Source organism: Oncorhynchus keta, chromosome 15, assembly GCF_023373465.1.
Source record: "Oncorhynchus keta strain PuntledgeMale-10-30-2019 chromosome 15, Oket_V2, whole genome shotgun sequence".
Lineage (NCBI taxonomy): Eukaryota > Metazoa > Chordata > Actinopteri > Salmoniformes > Salmonidae > Oncorhynchus > Oncorhynchus keta.
In genome coordinates this window covers 24,868,746-24,890,311 of record NC_068435.1, presented here as the reverse complement: position 1 = coordinate 24,890,311, position 21,566 = coordinate 24,868,746, and the positions used below count along the sequence as shown (strand labels likewise).

Genomic DNA, 21,566 nt, shown 5'->3' with positions numbered 1-21,566 from the left:
TGTTAATGTAAAAATGTGCTCATATAGCCTAATGTTGATCTACCATAAAATGAAAAGTCCAAGTATGTAAAATGGTGTTTTAGCTTCAGCGTGAGACTCACCTTGTGCCTGGTTCACCTGATGCTGGTTCTGCACAGATTCCAGGTCTTCAACCTCCAAGGATTCACGCTTGGAAGATTGGGTAGCTTTCCCACAAGATTGTGAAGTCCTCTTAGTGTCCTCAAAACAGTCTGATTCACTGTCCACGTAGCCCTCGTGCATGTACCCATGGTAGGCCCCCGGCAAGCTGGGGTGCACAGCCACAGTCACAGAGGCTGTGGCCGTAACCATAGTAGTAACAGCACTACTGGGCACGGTACCGCCATTATAGACCGGCATCTTAGTCCTGTTCTGATGAGGCCCTCTGTTGGTCTGAGACCTGGGACCACAGTGATTAGTCCTCTCAGGACCCTGGGTCCTATCACTGGGTAAATGTTGCCTCCTGGGTCCCTGGTCAGATTTGTAATCATGTTTGTTATCCCACTGCGTGAGTTGAGAGCTGACCGAAGTCACCGCATTCAGAGAAGACTCATTTAAGAGATCTTTCTGAGCGGTTACGGTCGGGCCCTCTCTGAACGGTTTCACCACCTGGAAGAGCAGAACAATAATATGCATGATAGGTTACAATCATGATTTTCATTGTTAATAACAATGCAATTCACATATCATACTGTTTTTGGGCAGTATCATGTATGAAGTAGCAACTATACAGTGGCACTATCGTACCGTGAGTTTGGGGAAGCTGGGGTTCTTGCTGTCCTCCAGTAGTATATGAGAGGTAGGAGAGGTGATGTAAGGACTGCGGTCACAGTACTTATACTCCTCCCCAATTCCTGATGTGGTAGTCGTTTCCGAGTAGTACTCAGAGTCCGACGACTCTGAGAAGGCCTGTTGTCGTGGGCCCTGTGGACCGTGTCCTCCGTAGTAGCCGTGATGGGTCATGGGAGGGGGGAGGGGCTCCGGCGATGGGGTGGGCAGGCGGCTGCCGTTGTCAGCCGGAGTGACCTCCGGGGGTGGGCCCATGAGGGAGAGCAGCACGGGCAGCAGCACCAGTCCATTCAGGATCCCCAGTACGGTCAGAATAGCCAGCACCGCAAAGAAGTACCTGGAACACAACCAACACAGAAAGAACATTCAGTCACCAAGGCTCCTTCTCAGCGCCACCAGCACTCAGGCACATTAGTAAACAGGTGACATGAGGACACACTGGATGGGAGGACATTGCAGAGCTGGGGGTAGATAGAATCAGACCACCTCCCTCAAGCCCTATGTTTGCCTCTACTTTCCTCATTATTTTTCATTCCCTTTCCCCCCCTTCCCCTCGATTTCCTCTCTCCTTCTGTCCGTCCCTCTTTACTACTGGCAACTTGACAAGTTGGAAGAAAATTCCTGGGCTCGATCTTCTCCCTTTGGGAGCCCTCATCTATCTACAGTACTGCCACTTCCTGAAAATATGTGTTTACATTAGCCAGCAGATCCTACACGTCAGAAATGCCAGGGCCCTCCCTCCCCTGTCTGACTGCAGGCTGGGGAAAAGAAACGTGCCCCTCCTGGCCTCCGAGCTGCTGCTGCCGCTGCTGCTAATGTAATTTTCCCTTTAACAACTTAATATCCAAAGTCATTGAGCTCCAATTTCAGTGTGGCGAGGGCAAGGCACCTCTATGTTTATACTGGGCTGGCCAGTGGAGCCTGCCTGCTCTTCCTGCCTGCCTGCCGAGCCGCCTGCCTACGTCAGCCAAATCACATTACACCTCATAGACACTACATGAGAGAGATAGACAAGGCCTGCTGTTTGGATGTGTCCCAGAGCTGCTATTCCTCCTATCCTGTTTTGTATTCAACGTCACTGCTGATTAGTGTGTGGAGTGGGCCACACATGATAGTAGAGTCCGTGTCTCTTTGTAATGAGAACAGAGAGGAAACCATATACTCAGTCTGGTATCTGAAGAGAACCAGAGTGGATGGGAAGCTGCTCTGGAAAAAAATGGTGTTTGTGTGTTAAGGGCAGGGGGTAAATCAGATTCTCAACATGCTCCAACTAAAACAGCCTTTGATGCTCCCAATGCTGTTGAGAGCCTCGTCTTTGTCTCTCTTGGAATTGTATGGAGCTGTTGTGGTTCCTAGCTCTGCCCTAAATGGTTGCGTGGTGAATGGTACTCTATAATGGGCCACAGAGCTGTGAGGTTGCCTGGGTTTCTGTGAGCCTCTCTGTGCTCTGAGGGAGGGCTGAGGTTGCCACAAGAAAGAGCGCATGAGAAAATTAGAGAGCACTCCACTTCAACACTAACAGAAAACAGAGAGCTCAGCTCTTTTAACTGCGGTCCAGACTTAGAGGTAAGAAAAAGAGAGTGGATTATGAAAAACAAGGACAAGGATAATAGCATTCTGGAACTTTCGTTCATCCCTGCCCCGACTCTACCACATCGGCTTCGTTCGTGTCACACCTCAGAAGGGAAGGTCATTCTTTAAGTTTGGTATAGCACTTGCCTTTATTTCACCTTGTGCACCCTCCCATTTACTGTTCTACTATCCCTACGTCTGTCTCTTTAACAAGGCAAATGGAGGCCTCTCCGTTTTACTCTGAGAATCTATCCCTCAACTTAACTTGTTATGACCAAATACTTCACCAAACATTTCAGTTCAGTCTTCTCAACCATGACCTACTTCAAAAAGACACACACGTGACTGGTCACTTCTCATGCCCCTGAAAGTAGTATCAAATGAAAACACACATACCCTAAGGAAGAGTAGAAAACCAGATGAAACAGAAACCACCATCTCGGTTCATCTCTAGTTACCGTCCAACTCAACTCGTTAGATACTCGTTAGATACAACCACTCACTATAATAACTATCCTGCATCTGGGAAAAGGCAAGAAAAAAAGTTACTTGTTTATTTTACTAAGTCAACATTCCGAAAGTGGAGCTTGATTTATTTAAGGGGTAAAAAAAGAGAAAAAAGAGAGAGAGTACCTAAACTATCCACGGGCCTGGTTGGGCTAGACCTCCAGAGAAGACCTAGTGTTAGGAATTCTGTTGTTTATATAAACTGTAATCTTTTCCATTCGGAGTCAGGGGTTGGAAAGGGTGGCTCCTTTGGAGAGGGGCTGCTGAGCTCGCTGGGGTGTTTATCCACGGTACCACCGCCAGGAGATGTTTACAGCAATGTATTTATGCTACTCCCCAGCTTGAGGGACGGCTCTGCTCTCCTCTGCTACATCTAAACAGGACCTCCTAGTGTGAATGCCCTCCTCGTGCTGCCTGCAAGCCCACCACCACCACAACACTTAGTTCTCCAACCAAGCATCCAAGCTCCACCACTATCCTAGAACCAGGCACCCTCCTCCTCACAACTCTCTATTCCTCATTCCTCTTTCTTCCCCACCCTGTTGTTCTTGTCCTTCTCTCATCTCTTTTTCCTTCTCTCCATTTTTGGTGGGAAAACAAACCTTCCCAGTACCACCATGCTTGACTCAAACACTTAGAGAAAGCTTGGAGTGTTTCTGCCAAAAAGCCACCCTGAGCGTATTAATATTTTCAATATGCTGCCCTGCTTTCTCAGTTAGTGATTTTTTTATGTCATGGGCCTGTTTGAGGCTGTTCTCAAGGCTGTGGTTCAGTTTCAGCTGAGGCCAGATTCAGCTGAAAACATTGCTATTTGCTTTTTTCCACTGATGCATTTTGGCAGAGAAAAAATTACCATCCAACAGAAGCCAGAGGTCTTGGTTGGGAGTGAGGGTTGTGGTGGTGACTTCTGGTAGGGGTACAACTGACCAGTTCAAACCCTTTTTTTTTTATTGTGGTGCCCTATTTGGGCACAAAAGCTTTCAACCGGATGATTGGCATGTTCACAGATTCCGTATGAAAATAGTATGTGTGTTTACATGCGTGTGTGTGTGCTCGTATGTGTGGTGTATGCATGTGTGCGAGTCACCACCACCCAGTGGGTAGTCAAACATTTACATGTTTACAAGCAGCTGTTCCACACCCTTGATGTTTTCTCCATTTGTTGTGCTATTAGGGTGGGGCCATTAGGGCGCTGGGGGAGGCAGGCAGGCAGCAGCACAAAGGCCTGACAGACAGGGCCAGGTGGGGGTCCACATTCCCACCTGCATGCACCCCTGACCCCCCACCCACACTGGCTCCCTCACCCAGGGGGAAACAGACAATTGTCTCCATGCATCAGCCCCCTCGGCCTACCCCTCAGCAACATAAACACAACACCACCACTTCCTCTGTAAGGCAACATATGGACTGGGGGGAAAGGGAGAATCTGCCCTGGCAGAAGTGAAGTCTCTCACACTCACCTCAGAATGAAGTCAAACTCGGAGCCAGCCAGCATGAGGACCCCTAACAGAGTAGAGATGGCCCCGTCAATCACAGGAGCAAACATGTGCTCCAGGGCCACCGCAGAACGCCTGTTCCTATTGCCTATGGCTGTCAGAAAGGCCTGGGGACAGGAGAGCGGACAGAGACAGAGGGTTAGAGTCAGGCTATCCAGTAGAACAGACTCATGGGAAAAAAGTAGTAACTAGTGGCTATATCATCATTCCATCCCTGACAACACTTCTTATCTTCATTGACTTTGTTTTGTACCCTGCCCAAGAGAGTCAGGAAGGTTTTTTACCAGTGCGATATGGACAGTGAACTCAACGCCGATGCCCACAGAGGCGATGAGGATGACCACTGGGATGGCACTGAGCTTGATGCCGATCAGGCCCATGATACCAAACAGCTCCACCGTCATCATGGCCAGGATGAAGACCTGAGGAGAGGAACACGGGTTGGTTAGACACTGCCTCAAACTCTGGAGTCACAATGAAACACAACCATTGAAGTGTAGTTAAACGTGTTAGAGATGAAGAGAGAGAAAGTTATGTCTTGCACCCACAACTCTCAGTGCCTATTTCCATAATACAATTAGGTAAGAGTTAGGTCTTCACCCCACATCATTTTTGACCCTACATTCGGAAGGTTTTCACTGTCATCTGCACGGCATTGAATTACACTTAGGCCCTAGTCTCACTCTCCCTCCCTAGCTGATCCCTCTTTCAAGGTTGCTGAGATGAGTGACAATGTCAGACTCTCACCGTTCCCCTTCTACTGCTTGTCATTCCTCCTGACACAATTTCACCACTAATGTACTTCTTTAGAAAAACATTATTTTTTATAAGATAGAGAGAGAGAGAGGACTTTGGAAATCCTTAGCCTCGTGAACCTCTGATGTTTGCAGGGGTCCCAATTTGGTCACGGTTAAATTGGAAATGATAAAACCCTGTTTTATTGCGCGGCCACATATAGGCAGTGAAACTATAGAAGCTCCAGCTTAAAGAGGGACAATGTGACTGTGATGTAGGTCTGAAAGGACGCCCCTGCGTGTTTGGAAGATGGTGCCGTCTGTCTTTCAGTAGGACTGACTACTTAAATAGTGAAATGAAATACATTTCAATTCCAACTGAAACCTGTGCCACACTGACTGAACCGCGCCACTACAGCCCCAACGGTCGGTCACGAGAGTCACCCTTCAGTGCGGTCTGACCGGGCGGGCGGCCCAGGGACCCTCCCCTCACGACCAGGCTATGTGAAATGTTTCCCAGCCGCTGAGCTGACAGGCCATCTCCCCCCAGGCCTGATGGATGGGTTTAGCAGGCCAAGGTCGCGACTGGGCAGATCTGTCCTGTCCCCAATTTTTGACAAAGAGAGCTGGAGGTAAAGTCTTCAGCAGAGGCTTTGCATTTCCTTTTCTAAGACCGGCCGGGCCAGATTAGAATGACAAAGGCCTGGGGGGTGTGAGTCGCACCCCCCAGGCCAACCCGCCATGGGCCCTCCCCAGAGATGGGGCCTCCACCCTCTCTGTAGCAGGGTTATTGAGCTGTGCTGAGGGAGGGAGGCCTCGAAGGAGGAGGAGGAGGAGAAAGAAGAGGAGGAGACAGAGGAGGAGGGATGCTGAGGGGACCTACAATGATGCCAGCGGTCCAGGGGTTGAGCAGGAGGATGGCACAGACCAGGAAGGTGCAGGCTAGCACCACGCTGACAGCCAGGAGGAACCAGTGTCGCAAGCCGATGTACTGCTCCCAGAACAGGAATGGGTAACCATTGGGGTAGTTGAGAACACCTTTACGGGTGAATTCCTCGCAGATGGCGCGCACGCTCTCGATGCTCTCGATGAAGTCGGACGCCTGCCTCAGGCCGTTCAGATAGAAAGGGAACTGAGCAAACTCCAGGGGCTCCGCGGCAGGGACTGTGACAGATGGAGGAAAGGTTAGACACTCAGGTTCTCACAGATTTACAATCTGTTGTTAGTATCAGCAATACCTTTATATTGAAGGAAGGATACACATGTCCTAGGCCATTATGAACTTGGATCGTGGTAGCAACTTGATTAAAAATGATTCATATGATTTTAAAGAGACGCCTACTTACTGCGCAGATTCTCTCCGGTGGTGTCATACTTGTCGTGGATCCACTCGCGAGGCTGAGGGTAGAAGTTACCCTGAGAGGCAGCATAGCCCAGAGGGTCATTGCTCACCCACACAGTCAGGTAGATATAGAAGACCTCTGGGTGAATCAGACCCTCCTCATTCATCAGACGACGAGAAGTCAGCTGGAATAGACAGACAGAGAGAGACTGGGTTTAGCATTCGCGGTAGCAGGACTATACCTTCTAACATATTGACGGGTGATTCAACCTAACCAGGAAGTCCCATTGAGGTCAAAGCTGGGAAACGGAGTTCTATTGAACTCAGTAGGGGCATGGCACTGTAACGGTACACACCTGGTTGTAGTTGAAGGGGTCCTTCTTGGAGCCGGTCTGGATGAGCAGCTTGTAGGCCAGAACACCATCCTCGGTGCCGTTATGGTAGTTATCCCAGGTGATTCTGCCTGCCTCCCAGTCTGTATCAAAGGCAGCCTGCAGTCCTAAAGGAGAGAGAAGAAGAACACAGGACAGCACAGGGTTAGCCATCTCTGTCGGATCTACTTTTACCACTACATTCTCATGGTTATTATATCATATAACTATTGACGGGGCCACAACCTACGCCGATATGTTTTGAGTACTACGCTAGGAGTTATATTTTAGAGTAGTGAAAACATGATGGTAGACTGGCACGTTTAGAATGAGTCATCAAATTAAAACAAGACGTTTTACAGAGTGTTCTGAATATCAACCTCCTACAATCACACACACACATCCAAAAACAGCAGCTCTGTTCCTCATGTGTATGGGCTGAATAAACTAACCAGCAAAGCCTTTCGTGTTTTCGAAATGACAAAGTCTGGCGCTGCAGCTGAAAACCAGTTCCACACAACCTTTCTCTAATTACAGGGAGATTCTGACTAGAAAGGAAATAGCCTGGTCTTTTATGCCTCCCCAGTTCTCCATCGATTGAAGAGTTCTGTTCCTCATGTTTTGGAACAGCAAATCTGGTTACCCACGGCCGACCCTCAATAGCTTAATATCCTGTAGCGTAATACTTCCTCAGGACTAGTCTAGGACCTCCAACAACGTTAAGCTGGAGGGAAGAGGCCAAAAAGGTCACCTTTGGCCTTCCTACGATATCATCTGCCCTCCAGCCCTGCTGGATGGTGGTGAATTTTCACCTCCCATCCACCTCCCATCCACCTCCCATCCTCCACCTTTGTCAGACTAAAGATAAACATCAAACCCCAGCCTGTCACTCCAAAGGCCCTGACATCACCAAACTCTCTACCTCAAGGGCAAGAACCCACCGCAGACGGAGTTCCATTTCAAACACACACTGGCTAACATTAGAATCACTATGGTGCTTCTGGAATGAAAAAAAAAACAAGGTCTCCTTTAATTAAACTGTATTTACCTCTGAGCCAGTCTTGGAAATAGTGCAGCCACATCCGGGGCAGCTGCTGGTCGCTGTCCTTCACCACATACTTGACCGAGGTGAAAGAGTTGTGCAGCTGGATGAGGAGACGCTGGGAGCGGGCGTAGTCAAAGCCGTCCATGGTCACCAGGTACATGTTGTAGAAAGAGAAGTACTTGAACTGGGCATTGATGAAGTCGTACTCCTTGGTGTCGCGTGGCACAATGTCGGTCAGGTAGAGTCCGTCATGGACCATGGTGGTTCCGTACAGGCTGAGCCCCAGCAGAGCCACAAAGAGGACAACGACCACCACCTTGCTCTCTGGCTTTAGGAGGAGAGGAGCGTACTTCTCCCGGGCGAAGCTTGACAGGTTCCAGCGGAAGAAGGGGAGTGGAACACACTCCCTGGCCTCCTTGGACTCGTCCATCTGGGCCAGGAGGTCCCGCGTGGAGCTGGAGGGGGTGAAGAGCTGGGAGCCGTAGGAGTCGGTGGGGGAGGCGGGAACAGGGGAGGAGGCCACCAACACAGAGGGAGGGCTGGTGGAGATCTGGGAGGTGGGGGGCAGAATGGTGACTATGTGCTGGCCTGCCGCATCACACTGGGTGAAGGCCTGGACGGTGGTGGTGATCTGGGTGCTGGTAATGATGGTGGAGCCTGTGTAGGTCGTTGTAGTCTGGGCGCCAGGCACGTGGCTGTGGGTGGTGGTGGTGGTGTTGTCGTTGGCATCGGAGAACTCCTGGGGTTGGATCTGGATGACCCGGGAGGAGCAGGGGCTATAGAAACAACACAGGATGTCCAGACGCTTGTCCTCCCGACGGTGCAGGTCCAAACTCAGAATGGCCGGGAAGATGAGGAGCACCATGGCAAAGTTGAACACCACAATAATGGCCGCCTAGGGAAAGAGAGAGAGAGAGAGAGGTGGGGGGGGAGAAATACTGTTTAGGAGAGGGGCCAACCCTGTTCATGACTTCGCTCCAATGCTGCCACCCAACTCCACAGCTGCCTTCTTGAGCTCCACAAAAAAGGGCTCTACATTCAAGCTCTCTTGCTGTTTTAGTGCCTCGGATTCAGTCCCAGAAAGTAAAAGAAAACAAACAAAGTAAAAAAATGCTCCCTAAATCACCAGCGAAAATAGTCAACAAGCCAGGGAACTGAGGCCGCTGCTGCTTTAAAGAGTGTTGGGCTAGAAACCGAAAGGTCGCTGAATCGAATCCCAGAGCTGGCAAGTTGGAAAAATGTGCCATTCTGCCCTTGAGCAAGGCAGTTGGACATTGATTAAGACAGCCCCCCACACCTCTCTGATTCAGAAGGATTGGGTTAAATGCGGGAAGACACGTTTTGGTTGAATGCATTCAGTTGTGCAACTGATTAGGTATCCCCCTTCCCCTCTCTGCGTGTCTGTGCAGAACCCCTCCTACCGCTCTACTCTATCACCCTGGGGCTGACATTATAGTTGGTATGGTTTCACTGCACCACAGACCACCCAGGGAGAGGCGGGTAGATCACAGAGCTAGAGGGTGACGGCCCAGTGATATACTGATCCACTCCCTCCTCTGATTATTTCCACCCTCCCCACCTGAGAGAGAGTGAGAGATAGAGAGAATGTGAGAAAGAGAGAGAGAGAGAGAGAGAGCGGGAGAACAGGAGAAAGAGAGAGGGAGAAAGGGAGGAAGGGAGAGAGGGGAGAAAGAAAGAAAGAAAGAAAGAAAGAAAGAAAGAAAGAAAGAAAGAAAGAAAGAAAGAAGGAAAGAAGGGAGAAAGAGAGAGAGAGCGGGAGGGAGTGAGATAAAGGGTGAGAGAGTGAGATAAAGTGAGAGAGTGAGATAAAGGGTGAGAGAGTGAGATAAAGTGAGAGAGTGAGATAAAGGGTGAGAGAGTGCGATAAAGTGAGAGAGTGAGATAAAGGGTGAGAGAGTGAGATAAAGTGTGAGAGAGTGAGATAAAGGGTGAGAGAGTGAGATAAAGGGTGCAGTGAGAAAAGAACAAAGACACCCCCCCCCTTAATGAATGTCACTTCTAAAAAAGCATGTGGCCCAATTTTATGTGTGTCTCCTTCAGCGCGGGTGCCTGGCACTCCTGGTTCCATGGCAGAGCTAGGCAGTGTAAACAGTGGGGAATACAGCACAGTCTAGTACCTGCAGAGAGAAGGCACGCAGTGCTGGGATGGGGACCAGGGCTGCCATGAAGAAGGCGATCATGTTGTTGATGGAGGTGAGCGCCACGCTGGTGCCAGTCCTCCTCAGGCAGTCCCCCGTCCTCTCCTGCAGGGGTAAACCAAAACACAGCCAACGGTTAGTGCCAGGCCAGCCAGAGTACATTAATATAAGTAACTGTTGTCATTCTAACTAATATAACTAAGTATGCGTCACAAATGGCACCCTATTCCCTGTATACTGCACTAATGTTGACCAGAGCCATGATTTTGGGACAGAGACCAAGTATGAGGTTACAGTGGATCTACAGGTGATTGAACTAGGGGGCTTGGGGAGTGGAGGTCGCTAGCTTACCTTAAAGGGGATGTTGATGCCAGTCTCAGTGAAGGAATGGGCCAGAAGGAACATGTCATCCACACCGATCCCCAGAGCCAGGAAGGGGAGAACCTGTGTGGTGGCAGCGTTAAAGGACAGGCCCAGCAGAGAGCACAGCCCCAGGCCAGCTGCCACAGACAGAGCCACCAGGAGCACACCAGCCAGCCCCACGGCCCCCTGGGACTTGGCACAGTCCCAACGGAGCATGGTCACACAGGCGTAGGCCAGCTGGAATAGGACGGGAGAGAAGAGAGAGGGTGAGGATTTGAACTTTGAACTCAGCACAGGCAAATATGCATCTGTAACGAACCACTGATATCAATGATGAACCTACAGTAGAGAGAGTTGGTTACTACTTCTTACCATGAGCAGGTAGCCTCCAGCCACCCGGATGACACTGACATCAGAGAAGGACTTCATGATGTCGTTGAGGGTGGTGGTGGAGAAGGCGTGGATCTCTGAAGTGGAGTTCTGGGGGATACTGCCATGAGCCACCTGGGGGGGAATACCAGAGAGCATGGGTCAAGGGGATAAATGAGATCACGTGGTCTCTCAAGCTACTCCATCAGCACCATGAATGGCCGACAACCTTAGGGGAACCCAACACCCTGCACTTTGTTTTTACAGTGACCCTCTCCTCATCTCCCGTTCACTCTCTCCCTCTTCTCCTCTCTTGCGAGCGGGCATTGGTGGAGGCATGACCCTCCCACTCCTTCAGTCAGCATGCTGGGTGTCAGCTATCACAAAAACAGCTTGTTCCTATAACTGGTAGTCTGTCAGTGGCCTCCTTGGAGGACTCTGTTTACTAGGCAGTTGAGGATTGATGGAATTCAGGCAGAGGTTGCAGTCCCTGGGCCAAAGCCAGTCCTCTATGCCTGTGGTGGGTAAACAGCATGACTCAAATTTAAAGGAGTAGGGAAAAACAAGCCGACCTGAGGCCTACCCAAAGAACGCTCTATGATTTGTTCTCTGATTTCTTATTTGCCGGCATATTACTCAAACGGGTCAAGACAGGTTGTTGAAAGGTGCAGGTGGCAGAGGCGGGGCGCTAGGGTCCAGAAACATAGGCTTCATACCAAATGGCATTCGATTCCCTATATAGTTTGATACTTTTGACCAGGTGTAGTGCACTAATGAGTGTGCCACTTTTGACCCAAACATACCTCTACAAACTTCCTTTGCCAGGACTCCAGGATGGCGGTGGCCTTGTCCTCGTTCCAGTTGATGTCATGGATCTCATAGTCGTCCTTAAAGTGCTCGTAGAGCTGCTTGGGGCTCATCAGGAGAAACATGGTCTGGAGGGCCTCCGCACTGCAGGAGGCAGAGAGAGAGAGAGAGACACCGTCAGACGCCTGCAGCCAAGTGAGCTCAGACCACACAGAGGAGTCATGTTCTCCACATTCAAAACCCCCAAATAGTAGTGATTAGTGGCATATCAACCAAACGGTGGTTCTATACAGAGTACGTGGAGAAACGGGTGGAGAATTCAGCTGTTGGCTAGTGTTTCTGAATGCAGATACAGGCTCTATTGCCTGAACGGGTGAAAGCAGGTGTCTTGATGCCTTTTTCCACAGCGAGCACAGATGGACCTGAAGGCAACTTGGCACCGATGTGAGAGTTGTGGTGTTAAAAATGTGAATGAGATTATCGTAAGTCATATCATGGAAAAAACTCTGTGGCTTTAAATGACTGTATCCCTCCCTCCATATTTGCCAGGGTCGTGATCTGGGCAGAGACCCAACACTGTCAATCCATTCACATTTGTGTTGTGGTTTTAAATTAAATTGAAATAAAATAAATCATTCATAATACATAACAGAGCCCAGGAAATGTGTCTTACATAATAAGATGTTTTACATATCCTTAGCATTAGAAATGTGTGGTGGTACACCCTTGTATTTGGAATTATCTTTGGCGTCCCCTTTTTCATTCTCTGACTTAAAGGAGAGGCTGCCTTTTCCCCCACTTCTCTCCACAACAAATCTGTCTTTAGTTTATGTGGCTGTCCATCATGTTTGATTGATCTTTCCCACGCAGGGGCCAAAGGAGGAAACTGATCCTGCTTCATGCGAGGCATTCCTCGGCTGTGTGAGGTTCTTAAGACTCAGAGGCATTCCTCGGCTGTGTGAGGTTCTGAGGACTCAGAGACATTCCTCGGCTGTGTGAGGTTCTTAGGAGTCAGAGACATTCCTCGGCTGTGTGAGGTTCTTATGAGTCAGAGACATTCTTCGGCTGTGTGAGGTTCTTAGGACTCAGAGACATTCCTCGGCTGTGTGAGGTTCTTAGGAGTCAGAGACATTCCTCGGCTGTGTGAGGTTCTTAGGAGTCAGAGGCATTCTTCGGCTGTGTGAGGTTCTTAGGACTCAGAGACATTCCTCGGCTGTGTGAGGTTCTTAGGAATCAGAGGCATTCCTCGGCTGTGTGAGGTCCTTAGGACTCAGAGACATTCTTTGGCTGTGTGAGGTTCTTAGGACTCAGAGACATTCCTCGGCTGTGTGAGGTTCTTAGGACTCAGAGGCATTCTTCGGCTGTGTGAGGTTCTTAGGAGTCAGAGACATTCCTCGGCTGTGTGAGGTTCTTAGGACTCAGAGACATTCCTCGGCTGTGTGAGGTTCTTAGGACTCAGAGACATTCTTCGGCTGTGTGAGGTTCTTAGGACTCAGAGACATTCCTCGGCTGTGTGAGGTTCTTAGGACTCAGAGGCATTCTTCGGCTGTGTGAGGTTCTTAGGAGTCAGAGACATTCCTCGGCTGTGTGAGGTTCTTAGGACTCAGAGACATTCCTCGGCTGTGTGAGGTTCTTAGGACTCAGAGACATTCTTCGGCTGTGTGAGGTTCTTAGGAATCAGAGGCATTCCTCGGCTGTGTGAGGTTCTTAGGACTCAGAGACATTCTTCGGCTGTGTGAGGTTCTTAGGACTCAGAGACATTCCTCGGCTGTGTGAGGTTCTTAGGACTCAGAGGCATTCTTCGGCTGTGTGAGGTTCTTAGGAGTCAGAGACATTCCTCGGCTGTGTGAGGTCCTTAGGACTCAGAGACATTCTTCGGCTGTGTGAGGTTCTTAGGACTCAGAGACATTCCTCGGCTGTGTGAGGTCCTTAGGACTCAGAGGCATTCTTCGGCTGTGTGAGGTTCTTAGGAGTCAGAGGCATTCCTCGGCTGTGTGAGGTTCTTAGGACTCAGAGACATTCTTCGGCTGTGTGAGGTTCTTAGGAATCAGAGGCATTCCTCGGCTGTGTGAGGTTCTTAGGACTCAGAGACATTCTTCGGCTGTGTGAGGTTCTTAGGACTCAGAGACATTCCTCGGCTGTGTGAGGTTCTTAGGACTCAGAGGCATTCTTCGGCTGTGTGAGGTTCTTAGGAGTCAGAGACATTCCTCGGCTGTGTGAGGTCCTTAGGACTCAGAGACATTCTTCGGCTGTGTGAGGTTCTTAGGACTCAGAGACATTCCTCGGCTGTGTGAGGTTCTTAGGACTCAGAGGCATTCTTCGGCTGTGTGAGGTTCTTAGGAGTCAGAGGCATTCCTCGGCTGTGTGAGGTTCTTAGGACTCAGAGACATTCTTCGGCTGTGTGAGGTTCTTAGGACTCAGAGACATTCTTCGGCTGTGTGAGGTTCTTAGGACTCAGAGACATTCTTCGGCTGTGTGAGGTTCTTAGGAGTCAGAGGCATTCCTCGGCTGTGTGAGGTCCTTAGGAGTCAGAGGCATTCCTCGGCTGTGTGAGGTTCTTAGGAGTCAGAGGCATTCCTCGGCTGTGTGAGGTTCTTAGGACTCAGAGACATTCTTCGGCTGTGTGAGGTTCTTAGGACTCAGAGACATTCTTCGGCTGTGTGAGGTTCTTAGGACTCAGAGACATTCTTCGGCTGTGTGAGGTTCTTAGGACTCAGAGACATTCTTCGGCTGTGTGAGGTTCTTAGGACTCAGAGACATTCTTCGGCTGTGTGAGGTTCTTAGGACTCAGAGACATTCTTCGGCTGTGTGAGGTTCTTAGGACTCAGAGACATTCTTCGGCTGTGTGAGGTTCTTAGGAGTCAGAGGCATTCCTCGGCTGTGTGAGGTTCTTAGGACTCAGAGAAATTCTTCGGCTGTGTGAGGTTCTTAGGACTCAGAGGGATTCCTCACTACTAGCTAGGCCCTCCCTGTCCTCGCTCCACTCCCTTCACTCACCCTCAATCCTCCCCTGGCCCTGGTGTACACCCCTCCCCCTCTTACCTCTGCAAAGCATTCTGGGTGTTCTTGACCCGGCCGCCCAGGATAAGCTCCTCCTGCCAGTGCATGAACTTTTTGGAGAAGCCGTGGCAACCGCCTTGGAGCCGCCCGGCAATGTCAGGACTCTGTGGAGGGAGACAGACAGACAGGCAGGGCCAACAGTTAGCTTATTTAACAACCAGGCACATTGGGCTCACTAAAATACCCTCTTCTTTAAAAGAAAGGGAGAGTGGTGGTGGAAGGAGATAGAGAGGCAGAGATGGAGAGCGGTGGAAGGGGGATAGGGGTACGGTGGCGCTAGCTTACCTCTCTCAGGTCCTTGTTGGGGGCACTGAGGGGGCACTCGGGGTCGTTGGGGTCCAGGCAGGGGCGGTTCATATAAGCGTGACCCACCTGGGCCTTGTCCAGCATTTCCCTGAAGCCCTCCAGACTTGTGAACTGGCTGAGCTCCTCCATCAGCTTCAGAGGGTCCAGGTTCATCCACTGGATGTCAGGCATCCCCCTGTAGAGGAACAGAGAAGCATACAGGCTCAGAGGGAGTCGCAGGGCACAGTAGAGAGATAACATGGACATAGCAATCTGCATCACTGCATGTCTTTATATATAGTCCTATCCAGTGCAGTTCAGCTGTGCTCTTTCTACAGAACCTTCTGGATCTTCCTTTTCCTTTCCTCTTCCAGCTGCACCCCATGCCACTGTTCCTACACCTCCAGACTTCCCTGCCTTCCTGTATGCCATTGGGTGGTTCTGGTCTTGCCCTGCCTCTCCCGTACTCTCCTTGGTGGCGAGGAGCTGCAGATGCTGCGTTTATAAAGTAGCGTTTATTATCCTGTTACACGGGGCCACAATGCAGAGGGAAAGGCACGGCGGCAGGCTACTCGCTCCTATTTCTTAACTTTGTGCATCAAGTCATAACAATTACCTCTGTCTCGCAGACATCTTGATAACGCTGCAGTAGAGCAGTGAGAGGGCTGGCTGGCTGGTGGCTGAGCTGAGCAGGGAGCCTGTCTGTGTGCTCTCTCTGCTGGGAGGCCGGGCTGATTGCCTGCCTGCCTCTCACACTGTTTAGTGGTGTGATGTTCACAGAGCCTTTCAAAAGGCCTAATCCTGAAGCCTTTTGCTGCTGCTGCCTTTGGGTCCTCCTCCCATGCAAAATTTATAATTTGCCCCAAAGAGCAGGCAATTATGTGGCCTGAGGGATAATGCTTTGGTGTCAGTTGACAGCTTTGGCTGCACAAAGTCAACTTTGTACAGTGCGCTAACTCAGTGGCTCCCACTAATACAAGGAGAGTACTTGTCAAGAGGAAGCACCCCTGCTTTACAAGATTGCCCTTGTGACATCTAAATCATATCACATTACCCATAATACACCAGACAACGGGAAATGGCCTCGGCTGCATAGGTCGTAATGTCTCCATTTTCTGGAGTAGTCAGGTGCTGTAGATGATCATCAAAATCTTTTTGACTTTGTCCTGTGTTAAAATTGTACCATTTATTTCTTACAATAATCTAAAGATGTCTCATGGCAAATATATAACCCTATTGGTCGATTTTATGTTCTAATTTGACATTCTCGCACCTCCAAAAAATCCAATAATCAAACTATATTAAAATAATGTGAACACAAAAACTAGAACTCGGAACATTACAAGTCATAAAATAATGTTGTACCAATCATATAAAAAGTATATATATATTTTTTTATCTAGATACTTCGAGGCCATTTACTTTAGTTGGTAGAGAGAGAGAAAGGAATCCCCGAAGTGTCCTAACTCTGGGCCCAACCTCACTCCAATGATTCATGAAGAGAGTGGCTTCAAATAAAGCTGCTAGTCTCCCATTCCCACATACCAAGCGCCTTTGCTCCTGCTTGCAAAGAGAGGCTCCTTTATCTGCTATTTTTTGCTTGAGTGAACCGGCCTAGGCCCTTTTGTTTTTCCATAGATTGCTGCTCTTTGTTCTCTAAAGATTTTTTTCTCCCTCTCTCTTCCTCTCTCTCTCTCTCTCTCTCTCTCTCTCTCTCTCTCTCTCTCTCTCTCTCTCTCTCTCTCTCTCTCTCTCTCTCTCTCTCTCCCTCTTTTTGCATTAAACTCGGCTGAACTGAAGCGGAAGCTAGAGGGGCATTAGCCTCAGTGGCCAGGCCACCCCCAGCTCTCTTCAGAACAGCAAAAAGAAACAGCAAATAAATAACAACAAAGACATTTTTAAGAACATATTTCAACACTGTGATTTAGGGGAATACTTGTGGATCTGTGATCATCAAAGGCTCTTCCCTACTCTCTCCTCTCACACTACATGAGAGAAAGAGAGAGAGAGAGACAGAGAGAGAGAGAGACAGAGAGAGACAGAGAGAGAGAGACAGAGAGAGAGAGAGACAGAGAGAGAGAGAGACAGAGAGAGAGAGACAGAGAGAGAGAGACAGAGAGCGAGAGACAGAGAGCGAGAGAGAGAGAGAAAGAGAGAGACAGAGAGAGAGAGAGAGAGAGAGAGAGAGAGAGACATAGAGAGACAGAGTGAGAGAGAGAGAGACACAGAGAGAGAGAGACACAGAGAGAGAGAGAGACAGAGAGAGACAGAGAGAGACAGAGAGAGAGAGAGAGAGAGAGAGAGAGAGAGAGAGAGAGAGAGAGAGAGAGACAGAGAGAGAGAGAGAGAGAGAGAGAGAGAGAGAGAGAGAGAGAGAGAGAGAGAGAGAGAGAGAGAGAGAGAGAGAGAGAGCTGCCTGCTGGGTGAAAACAGGAGAAAACACTGTTTGTTGTTCAATGTGCAGGCATGTGGCTGCAGAAAACTAGTTTCAAAACCAGACTCTTAAATTGAACTATTGGTTTTAGTAGAATTTATAATCAAACTTTTTGATACACAGAAAGTGAAAGAGAATGTAACTATCAATTTAGAGAGAATTAGCAAGGAATATGGTAAAAAGCATCGTAAAATAACCAAACTCCACTGTTAATTTATTATACGCTCTTTGGGGACCAAGACTTGAATAATGCACTTTTTATTTGTTGGACAACTTACAGCTCGGAGCCCGGGCGATTACCATGAGAATGCACAGTGTTACTCGTTGCTGACAAAGCTGAGCCCCCCTCCAGGGCCCCCTCACTGATGGACACTCACTCGTAAACTGAAAGAATGCTTACCATTGTCTGACCCAAAGGCTCCCCTGCCCCCCTTTACCAACCCACCCAGTAGCAGCCATCTCTCCCTCCCTCTCCCTGTCCCCTTTACCAACCCACCCAGTAGCAGCCATCTCTCCCTCCCTCTCCCTGTCTCCTTTACCAACCAACCCAGTAGCAGCCATCTCTCCCTCTCCCTGTCCCCTTTACCAACCCACCCAGTAGCAGCCATCTCTCCCTCCCTCTCTCTCCCTGTCCCCTTTACCAACCCACCCAGTAGCAGCCATCTCTCCCTCCCTCTCCCTGTCCCCTTTACCAACCCACCCAGTAGCAGCCATCTCTCCCTCTCCCTGTCTCCTTTACCAACCCACCCAGTAGCAGCCATCTCTCCCTCTCCCTCTCCCTGTCCCCTTACCAACCCACCCAGTAGCAGCCATCTCTCCCTCTCCCTGTCCCCTTTACCAACCCACCCAGTAGCAGCCATCTCTCCCTCTCCCCGTCTCCTTTACCAACCCACCCAGTAGCAGCCATCTCTCCCTCCCTCCCTCTCCCTGCCCCCTTTACCGACCCACCCACCCAGTAGCAGCCCTCCCTCCCTCCCTCCCTCCCTCCCTCCCTCCCTCCCTCCCTCCCCCTCCCTCCCTCCCTCCCTCCCTCCCTCCCTCCCTCCCTCTCTCTCCCCGTCTCCTTTACCAACCCACCCAGTAGCAGCCATCTCTCCCTCCCTCCCTCTCCCTGCCCCCTTTACCGACCCACCCACCCAGTAGCAGCCCCCTCCCTCCCTCCCTCCCTCCCTCCCTCCCTCCCTCCCTCCCTCCCTCCCTCCCTCCCTCTCCCTGTCCCCTTTACCAACCCATCCAGTAGCAGCCATCTCTCCCTCCCTCTCCCTGTCCCCTTTACCAACCCACCCAGTATCAGCCATGTCTCCCTCCCTCTCCCTGCCCCCTTTATCAACCCACCCAGTATCAGCCATGTCTCCCTCCCTCTCCCCTTTACCAACCCACCCAGTATCAGCCATCTCTCCCTCCCTCTCCCTGCCCCCTTTATCAACCCACCCAGTAGCAGCCATCCCTCCCTCCCCCCACCCTCCCTCCCTCCCTCCCTCCCTCCCTCCCTCCCTCCCTCCCTCCCTCCCTCCCTCCCTCCCTCCCTCCCTCCCTCCCTCCCTCTCCCTGTCCCCTTTACCAACCCACCCAGTAGCAACCATCTCTCCCTCCCTCCCTCCCTCCTTTACCAACCCACCCAGTAGCAGCCATCCCCTCCCTCCCTCCCCTGTCCCCTTTCCATGAGGGCCTTCCCCTACTCGGCCGGGGGACTGTGTGTGCATGGCAGTATGTGTGTGTGTGTGTGCGTGTGTGCGGGGGTTAGCCCCCGCGACAGGAAAAGCATAGGTGACGACTGAAGTAGGCCTCTTCCTAACAACAAGGCTAACCGGCTATTCAGTCACATCTTGATGTCCGCCACCACTGTAGGTTATTACCGCCGCCACTGTAGGTTATTACCGCCGCCACTGTAGATTATTACCGCCACCACTGTAGGTTATTACTGCCGCCACTGTAGGTTATTACCGTCGCCACCGTAGGTTATTACTGCCGCCACTGTAGGTTATTACCGCCACCACTGTAGGTTACTACCGTTGCCACCGTAGGTTATTACTGCCGCCACTGTAGGTTATTATCGCCTCCACTGTAGGTTATTACCGTCGCCACTGTAGGTTATTACCGCCACCACTGTAGGTTATTACCGTCGCCACTGTAGGTTATTATCGCCTCCACTGTAGGTTATTACCGTCGCCACTGTAGGTTATTACCGCCGCCACTGTAGGTTATTACCGCCGCCACTGTAGGTTATTACCGCCGCCACTGTAGGTTATTACCGCCGCCACTGTAGGTTATTACCGCCATCACTGTAGTTTATTAACGTCGCCACTGTAGGTTATTCTCCTGACCCCTCCTGTCTCAGCCTCCAGTATTTATGCTGCAGTAGTTTGTGTCGGGGGGCTAGGGTCAGTTTGTTATATCTGGAGTACTTCTCCTGTCCTATTCGGTGTCCTGTGTGAATCTAAGTGTGCATTCTCTAATTCTCTCCTTCTCTCTTTCTTTCTCTCTCTCGGAGGACCTGAGCCCTAGGACCATGCCCCAGGACGACCTGACATGATGACTCCTTGCTGTCCCCAGTCCACCTGACCATGCTGCTGCTCCAGTTTCAACTGTTCTGCCTTATTATTATTCGACTATGCTGGTCATTTATGAACATTTGAACATCTTGGCCATGTTCTGTTATAATCTCCACCCGGCACAGCCAGAAGAGGACTGGCCACCCCACATAGCCTGGTTCCTCTCTAGGTTTCTTCCTAGGTTTTGGCCTTTCAAGGGAGTTTTTCCTAGCCACCGTGCTTCTACACCTGCATTGCTTGTTGTTTGGGGTTTTAGGCTGGGTTTCTGTACAGCACTTTGAGATATCAGCTGATGTACGAAGGGCATATAAATAAATTTGATTTGATTTGATTTATTACCGCCACCACTGTAGGTTATTACCGCCGCCACTGTAGGTTATTACCGTCGCTACTGTAGGTTATTACCACCGCCACTGTAGGTTATTACCGCCGCCACTGTAGGTTATTACCGTCGCCACTGTATTGGATCCAAACTAAAGCCTCTTGTTGTGAAGAGTGTGGGAGAACCAGGAGGTCAATTGAGATTTTGTAGCCAAGTCACATTCCCTGGCCCCTGCCAAACCCAACGTATGAATAAGGTGAAAGAGGCCAAGCTGGCTGGGCACGGGCCCTAACGTAACTCTAATACTGGAATTCAAGATAGCTGACTCGTATAAACACTAAAACACATTCTGTATTTCCAAGCAATATGGAAGAAAACAATTTGCATCATTTGAAGAACAATTATTCTGGAACTTACGGTAAGTATGCTGACCCCCCCTGTAGCTTTGCACCTTCCCAGAAACAGTCCAGTGGGGTAACAATCATACAGGGGAACAGCTTGTCAATCATCTGCAAACCATGGATACATTCATCAGTTATTAAGCAAACTATCAAGAGTACATAATACAGAATAAAAACATACATGTGAATAGTCATGGACAAAAAATTACAGGCAGGGATATTTCCTTAAAAAAAAAATCAACTTACCCTTTCAATCATGACATTTTCTATGATAGGGACACCAGATTTGTAGCAGATTTTATTGAGATCCCATGATCTGAGGAGAGAAGACATACAGAACATGACATATATGTGAGCCCAGACAACCCCCTTTCTTTAGCTGTGACGTAATCACCAGTGATCCCATGGGTCTACCTACTTTCCAAACAGAGACACCTGGACCTTGCTGGCCGAGAGCGCTGCCTCCAGGTGAAGCAGCAAAGCACCCTGGGTCAGAATGTTGGTCCCTTCCTGTTTAGGGGTTTGTATGAGCATCTGTGATGTGAACACAGACTCCTCTCCCTGTTTCTCCTTGGTGTAGCGCAGCTCCCGACTCACTCGGCTACCGGCTAGAAGAGAGAAGAAGAGAGATGGATTGGGTTAAAGATTAATCTCATCTCTCACGTATATAAGAGCTATCGGGTTATTTATGGTCATTGCGCTGCGATGTGGCAAGACAGCTCAGCCTCATTACCACTGCAGAGGAAGCATGACGCAAGTTGAAACGTCAATCAACAGAGAGAGTGAAGAACAGAAAGGTCCACAGATTGTACAGTTCTAGAAATATACCCTTTTGAAGACTTTTGAAGACAGTTTTAAGATTCACAGTTTAATTCAATAGCAACCAGGGTGGTGGGGGAAAAAAAGTCATTAATTAGGCTGAGTTTCAAATGTCCAACTT

General features: G+C 49.8%; 1 protein-coding gene across 1 annotated transcript in view; it reads right to left on the bottom strand.

Annotated features, from left to right (window-relative positions):
* Positions 1-21,566, bottom strand: part of LOC118394650 (protein patched homolog 1-like) — a 35,160-nt gene that overhangs the window by 2,030 nt on the left and 11,564 nt on the right. The window contains exons 3-19 of the mRNA XM_052463745.1: positions 21,045-21,234; positions 20,873-20,942; positions 20,643-20,734; positions 14,918-15,113; positions 14,615-14,736; positions 11,569-11,716; positions 10,769-10,900; positions 10,385-10,633; positions 10,013-10,138; positions 7,878-8,769; positions 6,815-6,957; positions 6,463-6,643; positions 6,000-6,280; positions 4,667-4,804; positions 4,347-4,489; positions 766-1,144; positions 102-627 (exon numbers count right to left, since the gene is read on the bottom strand). Of these exons, the coding sequence (XP_052319705.1) occupies positions 102-627; positions 766-1,144; positions 4,347-4,489; positions 4,667-4,804; positions 6,000-6,280; positions 6,463-6,643; positions 6,815-6,957; positions 7,878-8,769; positions 10,013-10,138; positions 10,385-10,633; positions 10,769-10,900; positions 11,569-11,716; positions 14,615-14,736; positions 14,918-15,113; positions 20,643-20,734; positions 20,873-20,942; positions 21,045-21,234 (4,008 nt within the window). The remainder of the gene's footprint in view (positions 1-101; positions 628-765; positions 1,145-4,346; positions 4,490-4,666; positions 4,805-5,999; positions 6,281-6,462; positions 6,644-6,814; positions 6,958-7,877; positions 8,770-10,012; positions 10,139-10,384; positions 10,634-10,768; positions 10,901-11,568; positions 11,717-14,614; positions 14,737-14,917; positions 15,114-20,642; positions 20,735-20,872; positions 20,943-21,044; positions 21,235-21,566) is intronic.